The 27,584-nt window shown below is 26.9% G+C and overlaps 1 protein-coding gene across 1 annotated transcript in view; it reads right to left on the reverse strand.

The window, feature by feature from the left end:
- Nucleotides 1–7,900: 7,900 nt before the first annotated feature.
- LOC100213326 (ATP-binding cassette sub-family C member 10) overlaps nucleotides 7,901–27,584 on the reverse strand; it is a 79,362-nt gene continuing 59,678 nt past the window's right edge. Inside the window, exons 18-31 of the mRNA XM_065806232.1 lie at nucleotides 22,658–22,809; nucleotides 22,448–22,570; nucleotides 17,358–17,393; nucleotides 16,112–16,284; nucleotides 15,756–15,916; nucleotides 13,812–13,925; nucleotides 13,353–13,501; nucleotides 11,194–11,261; nucleotides 10,922–10,979; nucleotides 10,522–10,655; nucleotides 10,139–10,284; nucleotides 8,886–8,983; nucleotides 8,637–8,749; nucleotides 7,901–8,145 (exon numbers count right to left, since the gene is read on the reverse strand). Of these exons, the coding sequence (XP_065662304.1) occupies nucleotides 8,052–8,145; nucleotides 8,637–8,749; nucleotides 8,886–8,983; nucleotides 10,139–10,284; nucleotides 10,522–10,655; nucleotides 10,922–10,979; nucleotides 11,194–11,261; nucleotides 13,353–13,501; nucleotides 13,812–13,925; nucleotides 15,756–15,916; nucleotides 16,112–16,284; nucleotides 17,358–17,393; nucleotides 22,448–22,570; nucleotides 22,658–22,809 (1,619 nt within the window). The 3' untranslated portion in view covers nucleotides 7,901–8,051. The remainder of the gene's footprint in view (nucleotides 8,146–8,636; nucleotides 8,750–8,885; nucleotides 8,984–10,138; nucleotides 10,285–10,521; nucleotides 10,656–10,921; nucleotides 10,980–11,193; nucleotides 11,262–13,352; nucleotides 13,502–13,811; nucleotides 13,926–15,755; nucleotides 15,917–16,111; nucleotides 16,285–17,357; nucleotides 17,394–22,447; nucleotides 22,571–22,657; nucleotides 22,810–27,584) is intronic.

Raw genomic sequence — 27,584 nt, forward strand, 5'->3', positions numbered from 1 at the left:
TCCCTGGTGTGAACATTACAACTCTTACTTGTTTTAGGTTGATTGAGCAAGGAATTGTCCTGAGAAAATTACCTAAACATGGTAAAAATGCATATTTTCTAGTTACAAAAAATCAAGAAATTGATATCTAAATATTAACTCAGAAAAATGCTCGTTTACTGTTTAGATCTCTCTGTTGACTTAAACCGCCACTGCTCAAATGAGCAAAATAACAGCATTCCAAATACATTCTTTTTTACAGCGCTCAACATTTTTTCTTTGATACCTTACTAATAAAAAAACATTTTTTTCATTAGATTCTAAAACATAAATGAATTCTAACAAAAAGCCACCTTAATTTTTTTACAAATGTTTGTTGTCAAGTTTGCATTTCTAAAGCCCTTGGGCATACTCAAGGTGACTAATCCTTTGATTAAATCTTTTTGAGTAAGTACTGCAGAAATGATTTATTAATTAATCTTCCGCGTACTTTAAAACTTAAATGTTACTTTTTTATGTTCAATATAATAATTGATTTGATTCAAATCTAGGATATAAAAACTCTTTCAAATGTCTGGAACTGAAACCAAAAAAGTTAAAAGCTACATTTTTCTCTGTCATTTGCAATGTTTCAAAATGTTTTGGTCTGTTTAACATCGTTCACATAGCTTTAAAAAGATTTATAGAAGACGCTAATTATTTGTGAGGACCTTCAAAGATATCTAGCGTCAATGTTGTTCAGTGTGCAAGGATTCATTTTAACAAAAATTTGAGGCCCAGACATTATTTTTTAACTTCGTTTAGCAAGAATTGATATCACAAGAGATGTTCTCTGCTTAAAGATTAAGCTTGCTTAAAATTCTTGTTGTGTACCTGTAGGTTCTCTTTCACCCAGAAACGATTGGCTTTTTCTTAACACAGCTTTCTTATAACTATTTATGTGAGAATTCGCTTGTTTGATGGGTCACCGTGGTTATTATCAAGACTCCGATTAAAGTTTTCAAACTCCGATTAAAGTTTTCTAAATTTAATTAGTTTATAATTTTTATGAAATTACTAAATATGAAATTAGCAAATAAATTTGAAAAACAACTTTATAAAAATTAATTTTTATTAGGAAAGTTTAAAGAGACAGAAGCGAAAGCCAAATTTGGCTTTTGCTTTTGTCCTTTTAAACTTTCGCATTTACAAATGCTCGATAAAAAATCCGGGGGTACTTAACTTTTCGTTATATTTTTTTACGATTACCGCAGGTCTATTATAACGCCATTTTTTTCGGCATTTCGGCGTTTTAGAATTCGGCTTTTTAGGCGATCCCCATTTAATGGCAACTTATTCATTTTGAATTATTTACGAATTTTCACTGATTCAATGTTCATATTTTGAAATAATGTTATAATAGTTTCATGCGATAAAAAGAAATTAGTGTCATCAGCAAACATAACAGTCATTAAACTTGACACTTTAGGGAGATCAGTAATGTAAATTAAAAAGAGAAGTGGTCTGAGTATAGAGCTCTAGGAAACTCTACAGATTTTTTTTAATAAATTAGTTGTACCAGTTTTATCACTATAAACAAACTGCTTACGGTTGTTTTGAACCCGTATCGATTGATATATAGTATATTATTTAATGAAAGGTGATTATAAATAACGTTATATAAGTTTTTTCTAAAACTTTAGAAAAAACAGAAAGAATTGGGAGATAATTTGTAACATTGGTTGGATTGTCTACCTTAAAAGTTGGAGTGGTTTTAGCTATTTTAAAATGATCTGGAAATATTCCCTGTAAATTTAACAAAGAAAAACTTTAAATTGTACATCTTTTAAGTGTTCATATGAGTCGATGACAACATTACTACTTTTTCTATCGAGACCAACGGATTTAGTTGTTTTAAGCATTTTAAAAGATTTTTCGAACGGTCGGAAACGCAGGTATAGTATTATTTTGATAACATAGTTGTAATTTTCACAAACAAAAGCTATTTTATTGAAAAGTATATAATTATAAATAGGTAGAAAAATATTATAAAATGATACCTAGGTACAGTTCTAAAGATAGGATAAATCTTGCAGTGAATGTTGAAAAGCTCATTGAATGTACTGCAATTCCAGCAACAAGGTTCAATGTTAGTGTACAACCTCATCTGGCAATTTTAAGTGAAGTATTTAAAGCTGGAGGTATAAAATTTAATATACCGCTTTCACGAAGCACACTTTATAGAAAAAAGTTCAAATATGAAGTACTTGAAGGAGACTTGGAGTGGATTTCAATAACAAATCATCTTAAAGGCCGATGGCTTATTCTTCATTTTGATACCAAACTGTTGGAACAAATTATCACTGAGCTTAACATTATTCAAAAAATAGAGCAACTTGCAGTCTCAATGAGCTCCCCGGATGACGATACCATGGAAGACCATCTTTTAGGTGTTGTTCAATGTCCCTCTTTAAAGGGAGTTGACCAAGCAGAATAAGTGCGCAATCTTTTAGAACACTATGTATGTAAAAAGCAGATCATTGGTATATGCTGTGATACAACTGTAAGCAATACAGGTGGAGTCAATGGAACAGTCCAAATTCTTACAGATATTTTGGAATTACCAATGTTGGGGATAATGTGTTGGAGACACATACATGAAGTACATGTATCTCACTATATGGCTGCTCTTACTAGTAAGAAAACTAAAGGTCCAAGAAAAACTCTTTATGTCAAGCTAAAGAACAAGTGACCTGAAATCTGCGAGAAAGATAATGAAGCACAAAATTTATGTAAATTGGACTGGCAAAGTGATGATCTGAAGATTGACTCTGTTCTTCGCACTGTTGTAGGGGAAGCTAAGAAATTTTTGACTAATGCAACTACTGATATGGTGTTTTCAAAGAATGATGATGGTATAGTTTGTAAGCTTGCCTCCTTCTTCCTTGGAGCGGAAGTACAAGATTTTAGGTTTCATCAACCTGACGCCTGCCATGAGGCAAGGTTTTTAGCAGATGCAATCTACATTCTTACTCTTTATATGACCAAAGATATCAATAATATCTTGACAGAAAAAGTAATATATATATATATATATATATATATTATATATATATATATATATATATATATATATATATATATATATATATATATATATATATATATATATATATATATATATATATATATGCAGTATTGGACAAAACATATGCAACCAACATCAAACAATGCTAAAAAGTGTCCCTAATTTTACATGTCTTAAAAACGAAACGAACTATACTACCACAGCAAACAGTTCAGGAGTTTGGAGTCATAGCATGCCATGACATGAGGAATCAGCTGACAGGTGACAGCACACAGGCAGAATTTCGTTGACAAGTGCCATTTTGCAGCGGACAAAACAAGTGCAACTTTTTTGGTTTGTTTCATTTTCTTAAGTCTGGTCCGTGTCAACGTCACAGAAGTTTTTTAATAACTAAAGGAAGTATCCAGAAGTTTCCAGAAGTTTCTAGAAGCATGCAGAAGCTTCCAGAAGTTTCCAGAAGAAGCACCTGGAAGCATCCAGTAGTATCCAGAAGTATCCAGAAATATTCAAAAGCATCCAGACGCATCCAGAAGCTTCCAGAAGCATCGAAAAGAAGCATCTAGAATCTTCCAGAACAGGTTCACATAGGTTCATTTTACTATATGAGAGACATGTAAATCGACATATAATTCAGTCAGTATATGGAAGTCAATCAGTCAGTATTTTCTGGACAGTTTATCGAAGTGAGTTTTATCAAAGTGTTTTATCGAAGCACATTAATAAAAGAAGTGAAATACAACAAGTGTTTCATTACATCAATGCAGTCCACATCCAACCAAGACGTTGTGTTCCACAAAGCATTATTGTATCATCACAAGGTAAATGTAAAACGGTAAGCCTTGAGAAGCGTGATTATTTATTTTTATTATTTTATGACTTCAAGTGCAAAAATGGCTCCCGACGGTCTTGGATTGGAACTAAGAAAGAAAATTATTAGCGATTACGTAAGTGGAATGTCACAAAAAAGTATTTGTGATAAATATCGCGTGAAAAAATGGACCGTATCAAGACTATGTTCCAAATATCGTTCAACGGGGAAGTTGGCAGCACATAACAAAGGTGGAAGATCGCGTTCTACCACTTCTAGAGAGGATTCTATGATCGTCAGATCCGTCAAGAAGGATCCCTAGATATCATCAGTCGAGATACAAAAGCAATTAGAGCTGCCTGTATCGGACCGAACAATCAGATAACGTGCAGTTGAAGCCGGATTGTTTTCTCGACGCCCTGCAAAGAAACTGCTAATTTCACTAAAAAACCAGAAGAAAAGACTCCTGTTTGCTACATCTCATATTGACTGGAATGTGCAGAAATGGCGAACTGTCCTGTTGAATGAATCGAAGTTCAACATCATTGGGAGCGATGGCATTTGCCGTGTACGTCGACCGGTCGGAAAACGCCTCGATTTACGTTACTGCCATAAGACTGTGAAGCATGGTGGAGGCAATGTAATGGTCTGGGGGTGTTTTTCTGCTAACGGTCTAGGTTCAATACATTGAAACGATGGAATAATGGACCGTTTCATGTATAAAAATATCCTGAAAGATGTTATGTTACCTCATGCTGAATGGAATATGCCAATAAAATGGGTTTTTCAGCAAGACAACGATCCGAAACACACTGCAAAAGTAGTCAAGCAGTGGTTTCAAGACAACCACCTATCGGTGATGGATTGACCGCCTCAATCTCCGGATCTCAACCCTATCGAGAACTTGTGGGAGATCGTCAACCACAGAATTAATCGTGAAGGTGTTCGTTATAAGGATCAACTGTTTGAACAAATCCAAAAGGCCTGGGCAGCGATTCCACAAAGTTTCATTGATCACCTGATCGAATCTATGTCTCAAAGATGCAAGGCTGTGATTGACAACAAAGGATTCGGCACGAAATATTGATAGCTAAATACAGCTTGGTCAACATTTTATCGAGTTGCACTTGTTTTGTCCAGAAAGAAATCACCTTTTTTTAATACTTTTGATTAATTTATTAATTTTCGTGTACAAATAATGAACTTTGTGATGAATAAAACTCGAAGAACTTTGTCTCTAAACAGTTACATAGTTATTTCCCTAAATTTAAAAAAGTAAGCACTTTTATATAAAGAAACTAAATTAGCATTATTTGGTTGCATTCGTTTTGTCCGATACTGTATACATATATATATATATATATATATATATATATATATATATATATATATATATATATATATATATATATATATATATATATATATATATATATATATATATATATATATATATATATATATATATATATATATATATATATATATATATATATATATATATATATATATATATATATATATATATATATATATATATATATATGTATATATAGAGTGATAACTAAAAAATGAAAATTTTCATATCGGAGTATAATAAAAACAAATGTTTAGAAAATAAAAATTATATTTATTTTAGTTGAAGGTACATCACTTATCTTTAAGAAAAAATTAATGAAATTTCGAACATGGTTCATCATCAGCAATTCGACGTAGTTTCGTTATGATATTGTAACAGGAGCATTGTACAGCATTTATATTGATTTGCCGAATGCATCTTTTGATTCGGGTAATCAATTGTTTGCTATTCTTAGCTCTCCAGTTGTTTTTGTATACTAACGAACTCAAATATCCAAACAAATCTTCAATTGGGCAACTCTCAGGCAAGTTTGTCGGATTGCGGTTTTTTGGTACATATGGGATGTTTTGGCTTTCCAAGAAGACTTTTGTTTTTTTGGCATAATGCGATGATGTTTTATCCGGACATATCAAGTAATTGCCATCTGAATTATATTTTTTGAGAAATGGAAGCAATATTTTCTTCAAACATTGATTTTGGTACACTTCTTGATTAATAGATAAACTACTTGGCTTAAACAATAGCTTGGAAATTCCCCTCTCAGATATGGCAATATACAGCATCACTTTCTGCTCAAACTTGTGTTTATATTTGTATTTTACTTTTGTAGGTATTGTAGGGCTTTTGTCTGCGTAATACAGATCTTTTCCTGGAACTTGCGTTTTGGAGAGGGGGAAGTAACTTTTGTCATCCAAAACAAAACATTTTCCAAAGTAATTGTGGGTAATTCCAGCGGCATTGAGATTTCACGGTTAATATTTGTTCCTCAGTGTATTCCGGTGCCCTCGTTTTTTTTCGGCAGAGTATTCCTTATTTTTTTTAACGATTTGCAGTTATAAGGCTATGTACACTTGAACTTTTCTGCAGCAACTTGTTGACTTATTGAATCATTGTTGTTGAAAGCACCGTGAAGCAAACGAAGTCCCTACTTGTTCATTATTTTAGCTAGTGTTCCACTACCACTTTTACGATTGGTTGTTAAGGATGCCAAAATACGGAAAATAGTTGAAACTGGAACATTTTCGGTTTTAAAATGATTCACAGTAAACCTTTTTCAGAGATTTTCGTGCATTTGATAGAACTGTACAATGCGCTCGCGTAGTACATCTTGTTTTAACAGCATTTTAAACACAACTGAATTAGCTGATGCAAAACAAATGATAAGCTTGTAAACAGAGAGAGTATACTTTCACACAGGAGTACTTTTCTTTTTTTGACTTTTGCGGTTTGATTTCAGAGTTATAATTATTCTCATTTTTTAGTTATCACCCGTTATATATATACACATTAGTGTTCTCTGTTTGGCTAGAGCTTTCAATCTCAAGCCATTTCGTGCTTACCCATACCCCAGTAGTTTTAAGAAAAACTTTGAAAAGACTTTAAAACTTTTTTATTTAGAATTGAAATAAAACCTTCGTTTTTATTTGCCGTTTTTTTTAAAACTATTTTTATTAAAATTTAAATAAAACATTCATTTTGCTGGTTTTAATTTAATTTCTATATTTAAAATTTAAATAAGTTTTTTGTTTGTTTATTTGCCGTTTTTATTTTAATTAGAACTTTCTTTTTCTTTTCTTTTTTTAAACATCTTCACTTCTAACAAGGTTGCAAGCAACCACTATTGAAGTTGGAAGTTACTGGAAGAGAAAAGATGTTGTTTATAAAGCAAGATAACGATTAGCAGACAACTTTAAAGATTGCAAATTTTATGAACCAGTAAAACATTATGAAGGGAGCTAATTCCGAATAACTGATGCTCCAGGAAAAAAAGTAGACGAATAAGAATTTTTGGAACACTTAGGAAAAGTCACAGTAAAAAAATAAAACTTAATTATATGACGAGTAACAAAAATTAAATCTGCACAAGAGACGCTAGATCTTCAGAGCAGCGCCCATCATAGTATATAAAAAAAGAAAAAGAGAAGCAACATTGCGACGATGTAACAATAGTTTAAGGTTGGCTGGAAGAGCAGAACCAACTATGTTTACAATGCCTTTTTGCACCTCGTCTAAAAGAGAAAACATCATTCGAAGATCCGCTCCGCATATGGCAACAGTATTCCATACAAGGACATATTTAAGATTTAAATCTGTCCTTGTATGGAGTACTGTTACAATATGTAGTTCAAATGACTATAAAAATTTGCACTAGCTTTAAACCACCTAATTAAGAATGTACCACAATTTAAAAAGATTTTCGGCTTCGTTCTCCTTTCAGCTAGTCTATTAAACATCCTCGATGAAAGGTCTGATCAGATTCTAAGATGTTCGCGGCAAATATTCATCAAACTGTATTTGCCATTTAAAAAAATTCCAGTTTTCCCGTAGAATAAAACGATGTTAAACAATATAATTTAACACTTTCAAAGTTTTTTTTAAAAGTGAAAAATTCCAACGTTTCCGCAGAATACAGACAATGTTTAACATTAACTTTAATTAATAAAAAATATTTAAAAGAAAAAACCTCTAACGCAAGTAGCATTTTTGCTCCTACTCATATAGACTATAATAAAAATAAAAAATAAAAACAAAAAAAAAATCCGCGTTCAAACTTGTCGAAATTTAGCACATTGCGAATCGTGAATCTTCAGGAAACCGCGAATTTTCAATGCCTTAATTTATCTAGTCGTTTGTAAATCGCTTGGGCTGATTTCCTTAACGTTACCTGCGTCCATTAAAAATATTCTTTCGCAGTTACTGATAGTTTCCAACCTAATAATGTTTTAGAAGAGTTAATAATATATAAAAACATTTCAATATAAAAACATTTCAGGGTTAATAATATTCAACATTATAAAGTTTTAAACTTAACAAAGATTTTATAATTTACTTTGCAACAACAATAATAATAATAATAATAATAAAAAAACTAACAATTAATTAATTATTATAATTTAAAACAATTTATTATAATTTATTTGAAACTAATAACTCTATAATAATCACAAAACTTTTTTACTTCTTGAAATTTTTTGGTTTGTATTATTATTCAGGAAAAAAATTTGTTTTAAAAAAATTTTATAAGTGATGTTTGCAGCACCATCATTTATTTTTGTTTTACAGACTCTACAAGCAAAGCATAACGATGCTTATTTATCATGCTAAGCTAATAGAAGACTGGAACTGAAACATTTACTTTATTATTGTATATACTTATTGCAAAGTGTTGCAACCTATGTGGAAATAAGAAATATGTATGATACCTATGTGCTATGGTTAATACTGTGCTGTTCTGGAAAGCAGTAGATAATGTTTTCTGAACAAGTTGTTCGGTAGAAACATCTACGTTAGACGTCGCTTCATCAATGCAGATGATCTATTGATTTAAAGGTGATTAATGTAATATTAAGATATTAAGTACTAAAGGTAAAGAAAACGTATTAATGACTGAGGATTGCCGCTAAACACAAGACAAGCAAAAAAATTTTTAAATATAAATAACCATCACTTACCTTAGTGTCTGCTAATAAAGCTCGTGCAAGACAAAACAGTTGTTTTTGGCCGCTAGAAAGATCACAGCCAGCGGAACTTAATTGACCGTCCAAGCCGCCTATTTCGTAAAAAAAAAAAAATAATTGGCATTTAGACAACATCAAAAAGATATATCCAATAACATCAAACAGATATATCCAAAAACAAATTATTTGATTTGTTATTAAATAAAAATAAATACTTTGACAATAACATCAAAAAGTTACATCCAACAACAAATTTATTGATTTATGTTATTAAATAAAAATAAATACTCTTAACTATACTTAAATAAAATAATTTGTTGTCCCTGTATTCAAATTTTTATTTGTTGTCCCTGTAATTCATATTTTTATTTGTTGTCCCTGTAATTCATGTTTTTGTTTTTTTTATAAATATGATAGGAAAAAAGTGAATAACAAAAATAACAAAATAAAAAAGAAAAACCTTTAATTAAAACATTACTTAAACATTTATTTTTATTTCCCTTACATAAATTCAGTGCCGTTTTTAAGTGTGCAAGATCTTCATCAAATTTTTTAAATATTTTGATAATTTAAGTATTGGTTGAATTTTTTAAGTAAGTATTTTACTATAAAAGTTTTAACTTAAGTGTAATTTTACTGTTCGCTTCAGAATCACTACTCCAAAAAGGAGAAAAAATTTTTTTCCTTTTTGGAATATTTTTTAAAGAAAATTTTTTCAGGAAAAAATTTTTCTTTAAAAAGTTTTTATAAATAAAAGAGCTTGCAGAACCATCATCTATTTTTGCTTTACAGACTCTAACAAGAAAAGTGTAATGATGATTACTTATCATCCATACTAACAGGAGACTGGAATGGAAACATTTACTTTAATATTATTAGTATTGTTACTATCAATTTATTAAGTTTTCATTTTACCTTATTTTATACAAGTTAAAACTTATATTGCATTTTAAAAAATAATTTTAAGTTTTTTAACTTAAAACTAAGTCACCTTTACAAAACACAAAAAAGTTTAAACATGCTGCTGTAATAAACAACAACAACAACAACAACAACAAAAAAACGGTGATGGATTTAAATTTTCTGTGTGAAAAAAATGACAAATAATAATGAAGTTAGACAGCAAAAAATCAGACACCTTAATCTATGGTGAACAACTTTGGACATTATGAAAACAATGTATACGATTGATGTATATGAGGATTAAAATAATTTATGTAAGAGGTATACAGTTATAAAAAAATTACCTCGTTTTATAATTTCATTAAGTAAGTTACATTTATGTAAAACATAGAGCAGTTCACCAGGTGTATGTTGACCATATGGATCTAAATTATTACGTATAGTATCCTCAAAGAGAAATGGCTTTTGAGGTACAATTGCAATTTGAGATCTAGTGGTTTAAGAAATATAAATATATAAAAGATGTAAATATGTAATGCAAATATGAAAATAAGTAAAATTAATAAATTTATAACAAATAAAAAAAAGAAAATAATAAATTATCTCAATCAACAAAATTCATTCAGTAACATTCATTCTGTTCGACCAACAAAATTTTATAAAGTTCAATAAAAAAAACTAAATTAATAAATGTAATTAATGAATGTAACTATAAAAACTAATTCACCTTAACATATTTGTTGCATATTTAGAAATATCAACATCATCTATTAAAATAGAGCCATGGGTAAGCTCTGCTGTTTTAAACAATGCAGCAAACAAACTACTTTTTCCAGCTCCAGTACGACCACATATTCCAACCTAGTTAATTAAAATTGAATTTAAACACAAACTTAAATATAAATAAGTATATATAAAATACAACAACCTGTTCACTAAAGTTCACAATAAAAATATCACAATTTTTTTACCAGTGTTAAGAGTGAAAAAAAAAAAATGCGACAACCCTCTCACTAGCATTCACAGTAAATTTTAAAGAAAAATATGACAACCTTCTCACCAAAAAAATATGACAACCTTCTTCACTTAATATAAATGTTACATTAAAAAAAAAAAAAAATGACAACCTTCTCACCAGCATTCACAGTAAATGTTACATTTTCCAATGCATTAGTAGAGCACTCCCTGCAATTCAAAAACTTGTAAATTTAACTTGTAAATATTGTAATATAAGAATGGTTAACTATTTTAATTAAAATTTATAAAGTTATTAATACAGTATATATATAAATATGTGTGTGTGTGTGTGTGTGTGTGTGTGTGTGTGTGTGTGTGTGTGTGTGTGTGTGTGTGTGTGTGTGTGTGTGTGTGTGTGTTAAATTGATATTAAAACTTTTACCTGTATTTTAAAAAAACATTGTTAAATGATATTTTACCAGATGAAATAGAAGAATTACTGCACAAATCCTAGATTGAAACATTTACAAATATTTAAAATCTCTTGAATCTTTTGAATCTTATGTAATATTGTCATCACAAAAATCTTTTATTATTTTTTATTACTTTAATTTAATTATTGATGTTAACAACTATTATATTAGTATCTTAAATTCAATCATTTTTCAATATTGAAATATATAAAAAAAAAAAAATAAACAAAAAAAATAAAATAAAAATGAAACTTTAAATAACTAGAAAATGTAAAATAGTTTCACTTATGCAAATTTTCCTTTGAAACATCCGTAAGCTCCATACAGCAATTCTTATAAACTTAACAAAAACTCTAACATTAAAATCCACAACCCCCTAAGTTCCATTCACATTTCATAGTACTGTTAATACTTTGATATTTTACAGCTGTTAATGGGTTAGTCTCTCTAAAAGCTACTATCTAGTTAAGAAACCTTACTACCAGTTGGCTTCAAAACCATTGAAGGCCAGCCTAACAGATGAAAAAGTACAAAACTGGTCAACATAAACTTTCTGCTTATCCCTATTGTTTTTGCATAAGAAGGCATCTGCTAGACAGTACCTGCCAAAGATGTGCTTTTACTGAGACACCATCTCTAAGCTTTACTCAACCAAGAGCCTTAAGGCTCTTTTATTTTTTAAAGTATTTTATGTCAAAGTTAACTTCTTGTAGCGTTTGGGTATAAAAGTAAATCCTACAAGGTAGCATGATATGGAGCACATTGTACTGGATTACAGGTACCAGTAGCAGGGTGATCATAATGACCCATAGCATATTAAAAATCTGAGTCATTTACTGCTAATTTTCAAAAATGTAACTAACAGAAATACTAGGATTTCAATCAATGTAACATGATTGTAGTTTAAGTTTGAAATTGAGTAAAGTTGCAAGCTTATAAGTTGTATTTGATGGTATTTTAAAAACAATCATAAAATTTAGTTTTTCATACTTTAAATCATAAGATAAACAAAATTTTATGTCTCTAAGCACCTGAGTCTAAAAGCAATGAAATTAGATGAAGCAGTAAAAAATATTTCTTTGATAAAACCAATACAATCAAAATTTTATATTTTGTAAAACCCAGTTTGAGTCAAAACAGGTTTTATTTTTGCTTGTAAAAATTGATACAAAATGAAATACAGTTAATTATTTAAAAAATAAATTAGTAAAATTCAAAACAAACAAGTAGTTTTTCTTTTCTTTTTAAAACTGTATTCACCTCCCTAAGGGAGAGGTAACTAAGAGGCAAACTTTAGGAAAGCTACCATTTGTTTATAGTTAAAAATGCTAATATCAAAAATCTAGCAAAAATTTGTATTTACTGATGTTTATAAATTAAATTAATCCAACAATTCTCTTAAGCAAGTTAAAAATAATAAAAAAATAAAAAAAAACTTCTTTAAAATATGTCTAAAAATGTTGTTAATGTAAGTTTTATACTTGGATCTGATTTTTTATTGTGTGCGTTTAATGCTAAAACTCGTTAATTTTAGTACATTATGAAACTCTTAAATATACGGGAGATAAAGGTAATATGTTGACTTGATTGTTAGGTAGATATAAATATGTTGACTTGATTATTAGGTAGATAAAGATAATATGTTGACTTGGTTATTAGGTAGATTAAGGCAATATGTTAGAGTTACAAACGCAATGTAGGGTTGTATGTACATATGTAATGTAGGGTTGTATGTACATATGTATGTACATAGGGTTGTAATGTACATATATAATGTAGGGTTACATACGTATATAGGTAGATACAAGTAATACATAGTTTTTTTGGGATTCAAGTTGACGTATTTTTGAAAGAATTTCATTAATATTATCAACCAGTAATGAAAAGAATTTTTTTTTTAAACTTAATCAAAATGAGTATAAATATAATAAATATATAATAATATAATAAATATAGTGTAAAAAAAATTTTTATACTATTTTTACTGATTTTGTTTAAGTTTAAAAATATAGGACAGACAATAGCACACAGATCAAACAGTAAAAATTCTTTTGACGATACACCCTATTCTAAGGCTTCAGCACACACTCAAAAACACCATTTTACTTTATGTAATACAAGTGAAAACCTGAACTTCTTCATTCTCATTATCATCAATATACTCTGTTAATCTTTCTACAGAAACCATTTCTTTTTCAGTTTCAGTAAGAGATGTAACAAGGCCATTTAAACGATCAGTCAATGACAATGCATATGATATTGCTAGTCCAACAAGACCTAAAGCAAAAAAAAAAAAAAAATCAGTTAAACTGTGTAAACTACTACAAAATGTTTAAATAATTACTTTTTTGGAACTATAGTAATTATTTGTACTTAAAAAAAAAAAACTTTTCAAAAGGATCAAATTGTCTCACTTAAATTTAATAACTAAACATTTTTTTTAAAAACTGTTTTAAAAAACATTCTGTTCCTTCCTAATTGATTGGTTGACAGAAGTTGATTGATTGAGAGAAATGAAAAACAAATTATCTTAACATAAAATTTAAACATGTTTATATTAATAAATTATGACCAAACATCAACATACCAGCATCAATACTACTCAAGTGCCGTTGTACTACAGATAATAATGCCACAGAGGTAACCATGGCAATTCCTATTGCATTTAACCTTATTAGAAGCCACTGTGATGCAACCAAACCTGTTTAAAATTAGGAATTATCAATATTATTGCAAAAATACAAAGCATAGGAAAAAAAAAATTTAAATTCAATTAAAAATAGTTCAATTCCACAAATAAAATAATTCCCATGACATTTTTTAGTAAAGTTGACCATGCTAAAAACAACATTTGATCACGTGACTGAGGCTAAGAAAAAGTAGACTTTTAAAAAAATAGTTTGGCAGCCATTATTCTGACAAACAAAACAAGGTCTTATTTGTGAAATTCTGAAAAATATTTTTTATTTTATAGCTTTTACATCGATAATAGTTAACAATAACTTTACTGTTTTTTGTCTGGGACTGAAAGGGTTAAGTAAGACATCAGAAAAAAAAACCTTAAATTAGTTTTATTTTTTGTTATACTAAAGAGCATCATTAAAGCAGATAACAAATTAGGTTTATACAATATTCTATAATCTTTTCTTTCACTTGATATGAACTCTTCCTTAACTTTCTTTGTTAAAATTGATGCACTAAAAAATAACCTTTTATATAGAGATTAGCTACTAAATTGCTTGCGGGTTTGTTTTTTAAAGTAATATTTTTTCATTAACAAATCTTTTCATTTTTAAAATAGCCTAACACTGCTTGTGGGTTAGTAATTTTTTTTTAATATAATTTTTTCTCCTTTATAAGTACATTTTTCCATTTTTAAAATTGGCTAAAGTTGTTTGTGGGTTTGTATTTTTTTTTAAATCTTTTTTTTTGAAAAATTTTTTTTTTTAATAAAATTGAAAAAATAATTTACAACATAATTTTGTTTAATATTAATATAAAAATATACTAAATCCGGGAGGAAGAGGGTGACAATGCAAATGAAATATTTGTACTTCATGTTATTTTAATTTGATATAAAAATTTTTTATCCTTAAAAAAAAAATATTCCGCTCCTTTAACCAGGAAATACTCCATTACTGTAATAAAGATAAAAAGCTCGATTTAATAACAAATGTCTTGACAAACGCATTGCTAAATATCGTAACTCTCTGTAAAAACTAAAAAGTAGAAAATAAACTTTTTAATTTAAATTTAATAGTTCAGCAAACTAAAGATTGACAGGTATGTTTCTATATAAATCTTGCGCAGATCTATCAATCTTTAGTTTACTGAACTATTAAATTTAAATTAAAAAGTTTATTTTCTACTTTTTAGTACAAAAAAGATTATATTTTTGAGCAAATGTTTTTGTTATATTTTATTTAGATTTTCGGACATGTTGGAACACATTGGACACGCTTCATCAAAATTAAAAATTTTTGAAAAACTACTATTTTTTATTTATTTTTACTAATTTTTATAGTTTATCTTTTTTCTTTCTTTTTTTTTTTCAAATTCACCTCGCCAAGGCCCAGAAGGCCACTGCAGACGAGGAGGCTACTTAATTGTGGTTATAACCCTCTCTCAACTCTATAACTCAGAAACATGAACCTTGACGAACAAGGCCGCTGCACGGAGAAACAAGTTAAGCTCGGTACTACCAGGGACGTGGTAGGGATCGAACTCGGAACCTCTCGCTTTTGAAGCGAGCACTCTACCACTACACCACTACCACATTTAAAGCGCTCTACCACTACACCATTACCGCATTTATCTACTTTTAGATTATAATTAACAAAAATGCCTTTTTTTAAAAAAAAACTTATTACCTTACTCTTTACCTTACTTTATAACTCACATTCACATTTAGAGTTGTATTAATCTGTCCATGTATTTAACAAAATGTCTTGTCAATGTTAAATTTGTCTTTTTTTTGTTTTTGTTAATATGCATTTTAAAAGGAAAAAAAGTTAAATAAATTAATACAAACCTGCATAATTAGCTCGTTGGTTTGAGTCAAGAAACATTTTGTTTTCCCCAATAAATCTGTTACTATGCTTCAAAGCTCGTATAATGGAAATTCCAGACAATGTTTCCGAAAAATGTTCATATATTGGGGATAAGGTAATAGAACATATGCGTTTGAGTTCTCTAGAGAAAACTCATTTTTTTAAATTTCTATATAAGTAATTTAACTGCATCATATAATTTCTAAATCAATTTTCATATTTAAAAATTATTATCAAAATTAATAATTAATTGTAATATATATATAATTCAAAAATTATAATTTATAAATCAAATATATGAGCATAACATATGAGTATTAATGAGTAGATATCAAACCGTGATGTTTTTCTGTAGTACAATTGAGTATAATAATATATTATTCCTAATGGTAAGAGAAGCAAAGTGAACCAAGGTACACCATAACAGGTCACCACTATTGCTCCAACTAATCCAATAAAGTTTGCAAAAAAAATATTCATCATAAAGGGAAGGTTATCATCAACAGAGTACTAAAAAAAAAACAACCAAAAAATAATATATTTCAAATAATTAGCTTCTTTAAATAATTAACAATATTTATTGAATATTTTCACTAAATAACTAATTTAAATAATTAACAATATTTATTGAATATTTTCACTAAATAACTAATTTAAATAATTAACAATGTTTATTGAATATTTTCACTAAATAACTAATTTAAATAATTAACAATATTTATTGAATATTTTCACTAAATAACTAATTTAAATAATTAACAATATTTATTGAATATTTTCACTAAATAACTAATTTAAATAATTAACAATGTTTATTGAATATTTTCACTAAATAACTAATTTAAATAATTAACAATATTTATTGAATATTTTCACTAAATAACTAATTTAAATAATTAACAATGTTTATTGAATATTTTCACTAAATAACTAATTTAAATAATTAACAATATTTATTGAATATTTTCACTAAAAAACTAATTTAAATAATTAACAATGTTTATTGAATATTTTCACTAAATAACTAATTTAAATAATTAACAATGTTTTATTGAATATTTTCACTAAATAACTAATTTAAATAATTAACAATATTTATTGAATATTTTCACTAAATAACTAATTTAAATAATTAACAATATTTATTGAATATTTTCACTAAATAACTAATTTAAATAATTAACAATATTTATTGAATATTTTCACTAAATAACTAATTTAAATAATTAACAATGTTTATTGAATATTTTCACTAAATAACTAATTTAAATAATTAACAATGTTTATTGAATATTTTCACTAAATAACTAATTTAAATAATTAACAATATTTATTGAATATTTTCACTAAATAACTAATTTAAATAATTAACAATATTTATTGAATATTTTCACTAAATAACTAATTTAAATAATTAACAATGTTTATTGAATATTTTCACTAAATAACTAATTTAAATAATTAACAATATTTATTGAATATTTTCACTAAATAACTAATTTAGTCATTTTCATCAAACAAAACTTTTAAAAATAAAACAACTAAATTAAATATATAAAATAAATTACAAAATCAGATTATACCACATCAGATGAAAACCTATTGATAATTCTTCCGACCTGAAAAAAAAAAAATAGTATAAAAACATTTTCAAACCTTCAAATAACATAAGCAAAGAAAATACCTTGAACTAATGATTTTCAACTAATAATCTTCAACTAATGATCTTCAGTTTAAGTATGGATAAAAGTCTTTAGCAAAAAACTTTTATATGATTTCTTATGGGAGATTTTAAATAGTAAATTTTTAAGTAATATGGAGTTTTTTTTCATTTTGTTTCACATTAATTTAAATTCCTATTAAAATCCTAATATTAATATTTATTAGAACAAAATAATAATAAATAAAATATTATATTAATGTTTATTAGAATAAATAATAATAAATTGAAAAAATAATAATAATAAAAATAACAATAATAATATGTAATAAATTTTTTATGGCAGTTCTAATGATGCAATATTTAGCAATATCAAACTTTAAAAAATAATTTTAAAAAACTATTTACTGACTTTGTAGTCAAGTTGTTGAGCTGTGTTTAAAAGACACAAATTTTACAGTGTAAAACAATTTTTTATTCATGTTTCACACATAATTTTATAACTTTTTTGGAAATAAATCAATATTTTAAAAAAGTACAAATTTCAAGTTTTCCTGAATACAATTTCAAAAGTTTTGTGGTAAAAATATTTTTCAAGTCAGTTATGACAAAGCAAATATTTTAGTTTTCATTTTTATTTACAATAACTGAATTTTATTATATCAGCTGAATATGTTATTTTATTACGGTGACATCAGCTAAATTTTATTAATTTTATTTATAGTGATATCGGCTGAATTTTATTAATTTTATTTAAGGTGACATCAGCTAAATTTTATTAATTTTATTTATGGTGACATCAGCTGAATTTTATTAATTCGATTACGTTTTTTTCTTTCTTTCTAACAGATAATACTAATAATCCAAATTTTAACATATTACAAATTTAGCAACAGGACTTCTAGAGGATCATGAAGATTTTATTGTGAAACCCTTTACAATGCTTTTTAGTATCGAGTATAATATAATATAAATACGTAATATTACAATAAAGTTATAAAAATTTGTAAAATAAAAAAAATAATAGCATAACGTTTAACGGATTTTTTTTTCTTTGCAAATTTACCTAATGGGTTTTATTTTTGTATTTTATTGCCTTTCATTTCTATGTTCCATTAGATAGGTAAACTTGCAATGAAGTCATGGAAATATTTGTAAATAATGAAACATAATACAATAAAGTCTAATATAACAGCATTAATGGAAAAAAATAAAATTCAAAAATAGATAAAGATGGTTTTCTTTATTTTAATTTTAATGCAGGGTAATATAATTGAAAAGCCAAAATTAGGTAAAACTATTTTGTTCCAGAGAAGAGGTACACGATAGGACAATTTAGAATTTACAATCGTATTATTTTCTCAAAAAAGAGCATTGAGATTGTCGTAATTCATAAATTTTTTAGCTTTTAAAGAATAAAGATATTGAAATACCTGTTGATTTTCTTAGGAAACTAATTAAATTTATTCTTTTTTTAAAAAACAAAAACAAAAACTTTATTAACTAAGTTTTTAAGTTAATTAAAAAGTTCTTTAAAATGTTTTAGTGTTTTTTTATTATTTTACTCCATTTTTTTTTGCTCTTTGTTTTACTGACTGATTTTTTTAAGCAAAGTGAGTAAACATTGATTAACTGATTTAGCCATAGGTGCAGCGGAGTGTATATAAATACAAAAAAAAAGTACCCTCCTCAATTTTAGTGGCCTCCTTGGTCTTGGGGAGGTAAATAAAAACAAAACAAAAAAAAACAAAAAACAAATACTACTTTTGGGAACTTAAATAAGAAACCACTAATAATATCTCCCATTTGCTATTAAATGATCCATTCAGTTGAAACCTAAGTATGTATTCAATTATAGTGAGAAAATAAAAAATAATACATCAAACAAGTAAAATTAAAATCACTGCTTTAAAAAACATTATTTTAAAGCTATCACATACTTCAAACATTCTGTCTGAAACATGTAATAGTTTTATTCCTAAAATTGATTTAAGCATATTGCATTAAGTTACAGACCAATTTCTTTTTTCTCCATGTAAAAGTTTAGAGGATATTACTTGAGATTTTTTTAGTACTTTTTAGTACTAGAAATGATCTCACTTAAACAAGTAAAATCAAAAACGTGAACATCAAACCTCTGTAAATTATGCTAATAAAATGTGTATATAAAAATGACTTAAAGATACAAGAGACAAGTTAGTCTCTTTTAGTTTAAGTTTCTACAAAACCGTTATAATTAGTTATCATATAAATGTTACAATAGTAATTTCTAAAATGCTATAAATTTATTTATAGCATTAGTTAATAATTAGTTATAATAAATTATAGTAGGTCCCGGGTAGCATTTTAAAAATATCTGGTTGGATACATGATATCCAGATAATGTAAAATTATTTGGCCCGATGTTTTTTTAAATATTTGTATTGATGGACTGATGTTTTCATAACAAAACCTACAATGCACATTTTATTAATTCAAATACTTTAAAATATTGCCACATATTGTAAATATTCTGAAATACATTTTTTTTTGTTTGGAAGCTTTTTAAAATGATCCCTCTGAATCAACAATTGGTTTGATTTACAACAATTTGAATTACAACAATTGGTTTGATTTACAACAATTTGAATTACAACAATTGGTTTGATTTACAACAATTTGAATTACAACAATTGGTTTGATTTACAAACAATTTAGAATTCAAACAAAAAGTTTGAATTCTATGAAAAAATTAAATAAGCATTATCAATTACACAACTCCACTGCACAATCAAATCAAAAATTTTTATGTATGAAAAAGAAAGAAAAAATAAGATTGTTTAAAAGATAGGATGTTAATTGTAAAGAAAATGTCTGAAATGAAAAAGCAAATCTATCAAAGTTAAACATTTGCTTTTTATTTCACATTTAAAGTTAATTTCAATTAAGTATTCATCAAAAAGATATAAGATTTTAATGATGAAAATACAAAGCAAATACATAAAAAATAGCTGTGATGATGGCTTTAGATAACTAACCAAAAAGTATAAGTAATACTAAATGGTTGGTATATACTGCTAAAAGAACTAACCCTTAAATTACTAACACTACCAGCATCTTCTGCAATTTCAGAGAGATAGTATTTAAACTATGGAAATATTTATGAGAAAACACAATTAAGGCTGTTACCTCAACGCAAAGAAATACCATTGTTTCATACATTATAATGTAAATAAATTCATAAATGAGTGATTAAATCTGTATTTCTTGTGCACAATTTTATTTACTTATTAATTTTTATTTACTTGAACTATACAATTTAAACAAAACTTTTTTGAATTTATTTACATTAGATTATTTTAAAAGATTAATATTCTAGAATTTGTGTTATAGATTCTCTCATTCTGTTAATTTTTTTAATTTTTTTAATTTTTTTTACTTACTAAATGATCACACCTAAAACGTGTATCTTTAAGACTATAGCAAAAGCTTTTTTCTTATTATTGATTAATATGAAATATCCAGCTTAACCGACTGGATTATTTTATTATCTGACCAGATACCGGATAAAACACAAATCTGACCTGGATATACAGCCGGATATTCTATCCAGAACACCCCTAAATTATAGCCTTATAAATGGTTTATCTTAAAGCTCAAAGAACATGGTAATAACATGGTTGTAACATGGTATTATGGTATATAAAGTAGAAGTTGCAATTTAAAGACAATAAGGCATCAAAAAGTCAAGATGTAGCGGATGTAGCATTTAATAAAAAAACTAAATAAAAATGTTTAACTTCATTTAAAATGGAAAAATGTCTAGTAATGCATTATGATCCAACTAATCCAAATCATACTTATATAATAAATAGTAAAGAAAACTGTTTTATAAAATTATTTAGAAGTAAAGTTATTTGAATGTGGAAACAACGAAAAATAACATCTGGATCAAAAGAAAATTTAATATCAAAACATTTAAAAACTTAAACAAAAAGCTAGTTAAAATACTATACAAAATGTTAAAAAATTTATTAATAAATGTGTAAAAAATTTGCAAATTTATAAGAAAAAAAAAGTGAGCAAGAAAATTTCTTTTCTAAAACTATAATTCTCATTTTTGTAGTATTTTGATGAATTCAATTTTTTTTTAAAGTTTAATTAGTTTTTCCTTTTGTTTAAATTTATACAAATATAAAAATCTATATACTTATGTATATTTTTAACAGGTTGTTAAACCCTTAATAATAAAAATTGACCCTATAGTAATTTCTGATGTATCACTTTACCTGCATTAATACCTGCATATGGAAAAAGAAATGACCTAGCAAATGTTACCAACTAAAAAAAAGATTAAAAAAACAAACTATTTTCATTACAAATTTGTTATAAATTTTTATAACAAATTAAAAAACTAAGAAGACAGACCCTTGATATTATCCAAAATAAGTTTTCTTCAAAAGTATATTAATCTGGGTCATAAAAAGCAAATTTTAAAAAAATTTCAGAAGTAATAACTTTTATAAAAAAAATCAATAAAAAAAACTCTTTCAAAAAAACTATGGAAACTCTTTTTTTGTTTGTTTAAAAAATGATTTTATTGCATAAAAAACGTTTTTATGCAATAAAATCTATACAAAAAAAATTATTTTTTAATAATATTAGAAACTTGTCTTATGTCTAATGGTCTTAAGCAACTCCTAAATGTTATCTGCTGGTAAAAAGGTTTTGCACAGTTAGTTACTATGCCATTTATCATCATAAAAATAACTGTGCATCTGTAACATAGAGAGTTTCTACTTTCAATAAAAAGTAAAGTTTTTAACATTTACTTTTGGATAAAAAACAACAGTTTTAGAAATAAAACTTATATACATATATCACACAGACACACACACAGACACACACACACACACACACACACACACACACACACACACACACACACACACACATATAAAATGTTAAAAAAAAAAAAATGTCATAACAAGATAATCATACAAAAAAAAAAAAAAATCATTTCTAAAAACTAACCGGAGTTTTGTCAAAAAATGAAAATGATTTCTTCATCATTGCACAAAGTAATTTCTCATGCATCACTCTAGCTGCATTAATACCCGCATATGCAAAGAGAAATGCTCTAGCAAATGTTAACAACTAAAAAAAAAGTAAAAAAAACTTTCATTACAAATTTTAAAAAAATCTTTAGTACTTTAATCTTTAATACTTATAAATAGGACATACTGAGTTTGCAATTCCAATAACAGAATAAACTTTTAAATAGTACAAGGTAATACTTGATGTACTATTCAATGAGCTCGATTGGTTGCTTTTCAATAAACTTGATTCCTTACTAATCCAAAACGACAACCACCAATCGCTTATATTTTTTGAAGCTAAAAAATAAAAATAATTAAAAAGTAAAAAAATAAAAAAACAACAGCAATATGTACAAAAAATTTCATTTTAAATATATTATATGAAGCGTTTTTTTCTTAACCATATTAAGTAACAAAATTTTCAAAACTGAAATAAATATTGAGATAATTGAGATAAAACTGAGATAAATACTATTCCTTATGAGTAAGTTTAGTAATCAGTTTGAGTAATTGTTATCTTTAAATAGCAACAAATGGTAGCTGTAAAAAATATGAAATTTTAACTTGTGATGATCATATGAACTTTAATCTAACATGGGAGTTTTTTTCTAGCACAAAAAAAAATTTAAGTAATTGAAACTGAATATTTAATATAGAAAACCATGGTTTTATAAAATGCTACAATTAAAATTAGTAAATATTAAATTATTAATTCAAAATACTTTAGTATAAAATTAATTAGATATTATAAAGTTTTAGTATTTTTAAAATCCTGGTTATTTTAAATACTTATTTTTTTTAAACTCAAATTTTTTTAACCGGTCAACGTTGACTGGCAAAAACTCATTTTGGGAGGTTAAAACAGCAATTTTGATTATTTTGGGTATTCATTGACCATTGACTGTTTAAAATTTTGTATGCTGTCACACAGTCTGTTTAAGTTTTTGCCATAACATGTTAAATTCAATTTAATTTCTTGCTAAAGAGTGGTAACCCTATTAAGTCAATCAAATCTATGGCGCTTATCAAATGACAAGAACATAAAAACATACAGCTTTTAATAATTTTGATATTTCTATTATGAATACAAGAATAAGTTCAGTTACGGACTTAATTTTGGACTCAAAGTGATAAAATCAAAATTTTCATGATGAAAGTGTAAAAATAGCATAATAAGTATGATGCATGCATAAATAACTTGATGAATAAATTTGCTTCATGGAATTAAATATATCTGATGATATAATATGCAAAAATAGCATCTGACGGATTTGGAATTCCAGTAAAAATGTTAATTATGTATAAATAAGGAAACTATTATTGTTGTCAATTATTTATTAAGAAGTTGTGAATTTGTGTAGCTGGCTAATTTTTTAACTTGTTTTATTTCAGTCATTTTAAAACACCATAATGAGGAAGAAGAAAACATTAAATGAATCGATTAGATCTCAAGTTATTTTATTATTTGAGGAAAATTATAACACAAGAGACATTGCATCCAGGTTGAGAATATCACAATCTTCAGCATCCTAAACATCATCCTGGTAGACCAAGGATTATTGCAGCGCAGAAAGAACGTTTAATTCGACGAGAAGTAATGAAAAACCAATTATTACATCTTCAGCTATCAAAAGGAATTTAAATTTGAATGTTTCCACTCGTCATATTCGACGTATTTTATGCAACAGACTTTCTATGCGGGCATCAAGGCCTTTAAAGAAGCCTTTTCTTTCTGATATCCAACGGAAGAAGAGAATATTGTTTTGTAAGAAGTACTCGCAATGGACATCAGAAGATTGGGCAAAAGTCATGTTTAGTGACGAGAGTAATTTTCATTTGATGGCAAGCTATAAACAATGGGTTCGACATCCTAAACATTCATCAGCAACTGACCCAAGGTTTACAGTTCCAACTATTAAGCACCCTGCTCATGTGATGATGTGGGGGTGTTTCTCAGCACATGACTGTGGTTCCATTCGATTTATAAATCAAGGAGAAACTTTAAATTCAACAGTGCACATTCATTTTTTGAATGACAGTTTGGAACGATTCATGGCGATTCACAATTGCACCGTGTTCCAGCAGGACTCAGCCCCCTGCCACGTCTCAAAGCAAACTAAAAACTGGTTTATATCAAAAAGAATTGAATTATTGGACTGGCCTTCAAATTCGCCATCTAAACCCGATCGAAAACCTATAGGTTTTAATTAAACGCCGAGTTGCCGAAGAAAAGCCTTCCTCCATCCCGGATTTAATTGAAAAAATTAAAGTTATCTGGTGCTCATTTTTAGCTGACATCTGCAAAAATTTGGTGGATTCAATGCTGCAGCATTAAAGAAGTACTAAAATCGAAAGGACAAAAGTATTAGCAGGCTGTAATAAGTCATTATTTTTATTATCATTTTTAAATATATGGTTATGGAATTGAGTTTTTTGTTAAAATTGAAGTCTGAGTCTAAAATTAAGTCCGTAACTGTTGATTTTATTTAAATGAGTGATTCTTTTAACTCAGAATTTTAATATATGACAGTTTGGTATTGAAAAATAATGAAAACAGAGTAAAAATTCCAAAAATGATGAGAAAAAAAGAAAAGAAAAACTGTGACATTAAATGGTAAACAACAGGTAATCTCTTGTAAATGCTTGATCAAATTCTATAAAGCTCAGAGCAAACAGTAGAATCAAAGCAGTATTTGATAACTTTTGCTTAAATAAAAAAAAAATCAACTCAAAATCTCTAGAAATTTTTACTGAATATAACATATCAAATGGTAGCAACTTAGTAAAGGTTTTTTAAATTAGAATTTTAGTACATGACAGCTTGGTATTGAAAAATAATGAAAACAGAGTGGAAATTCCAAAAATTAAATGAAATATTGAACAGAATGTTTTTTGCAAAAACATTCTGTTCAATATTTCATATCGGAAGCACCAGAGTGACAAAGTAAAGTATGTTAAATTACAATAATTCTAGACCTGAAAAAAAAAAGGAAAAAAGCAGAGTCAAAAATACAACAAGTATGAATAAGAAGTTAATGAACATATTTCAAAATACACATGCAAATCAATAAATCTGTAGGCAGAAGTTAAATATCTCTTTTAACATAGTGTTTTTTATTACTCACTTTAATTTAGTATTTGGTTCTATTTTTTCCATTCAAAAGGATATTTTTTTTTTGTACAAAATATAAATTCTCAATACGTATTGAAATTTTGAAACAATGTTTAGAAAAGATGTTTAATTTCATACTTGAGCGAATACCAAAAAAGAGGAGGTTCTAACATAATTGTTAGGCAACTGCGTCTCAAAATGATACAATATAAAACAAGATGAAATGATACAAAAATATTTGTTTCAATAAAACCGATATGAAAGAAAACAAAATTTTTTTATTTTGTAAAAATGACACAAAATGATAGTTTTTGCATTATGTCATATTTAAGCAGGATTGAGAAAATGCAGATGCTTAGTAATTGGAAGAGCTGTTTATAACTTGAAATTTTTATTGAAAACAATAATTTTAGTATTTGACTTGTGTCTGATTCTTCTGGGGAAAAAAAAAAGGAAAGCTATACTCTCAATTATTAACACATTGCTTTTCAACATCAAATTAATATTGAATAGATTTTTTCTAGTGTGTGGACACTCTTATATGTCTCCTGATAGAGCATTTTGAAAGGTAGAACAAATTTTGAAAAAATTGAAACAATTGCTCAACCTAAAAGCACTTTGAAGTTTCCAAAACAGTTGGTCAATTATGTAAAAAAAGGTTTGAAATCGCATAGGTGGAAAGGTTAAAAGTTTTGATAGCAAAAAAAAATTTAAAAGTTAAACAAATGTTAATTACACCGAATAAACAAATCATGGTTAATGAATTCATATACTAATCATATAACTCTTCAAAAAGTTCAAAAATTTATTACTTCAATAGGTGAACTTTCTTTTATCATGTTAAAAGCCATGTTAAAAATGTGATTACAAATATGAGAATTAATAAAAATCACTAAGTATTCAATTTTTACAAAATAGTTAAGAAGCCTTTTATTTGGTGCAATTGAAAGCGAAGATAAAATGTAAACTTTTTAAATATTTTTCTTATTTTTTGTTCCAATATGTTAGTGATTTCTACTTTAGAGTCAAAACGAGTTGAGTACAGAATTGAGTTATTAAAATGAATATGATCTAAAATACAGAAATTGTTTTAAATTACTTTTTATATGCCTATTTGCTAAATCAAAAAGAAAAAGAGACATCCATGTAAAAAGATTTCAACAATTTATTATCTGCAATTCATATTATTATATAATGTATTGTAATAATATGAATTATAATTTCTCAATATACTCCTAACAAGGACTCGATAAACTCCTAACAATATAACTCCTAACTGCAAAGGCAGCCATTATTTATTTTGAGTTACTAAATATAAGAGGAAGACAGTTGAATAAATGTTTAACAAAAGAAGTAAAGTGGTTAATATATAAATTTGAAAGTGTTGGGATACACCAGAGATCACTGGAAGCATAGAGGCATACCAGAGATTACTTGAAATCTATTAATGCTGCTATTTGACACTTATAATTTTAATTAACATTGGTTTGGATTGGATGGGTAATTTAATGTTGTTAGATAAAAACTTAACAATTTCATATTATTAACATGATAACATATTCTGATACACCATATAAGCAAACAAGCTTATGGAGAAAACCAGCATGTTAAACTTGTCAAAAGCCCTTGAAATGCCCTTTCTCTTACTTTTTCTATCCTAATACACAGTAGAACCTTTAAAAATTTTTTTTTGCCAAGTATGCTCCTCAATAAGATACAAAAAGTCTGTTGATTAAAGATTCAAAAACCATGATTATATTAGTAGGAAAACAAATCGGACAACAGTTGGAAGGATCAGTGGCAGGAAAACAGCATTTAGATTCTAGTAACTTTTGAAAGATTGTGACAGGAACTGGAACTGGATCATGAGTAGCAGAAAATTCTGAGAGAAAACTTTTGCCACTGAAAAAGAAATGACTAAGAAGTGTGAAAAATAATCAACCTATTTGTTAGGGATGGA

This window comes from Hydra vulgaris, chromosome 09, assembly GCF_038396675.1.
Source record: "Hydra vulgaris chromosome 09, alternate assembly HydraT2T_AEP".
NCBI lineage: Eukaryota > Metazoa > Cnidaria > Hydrozoa > Anthoathecata > Hydridae > Hydra > Hydra vulgaris.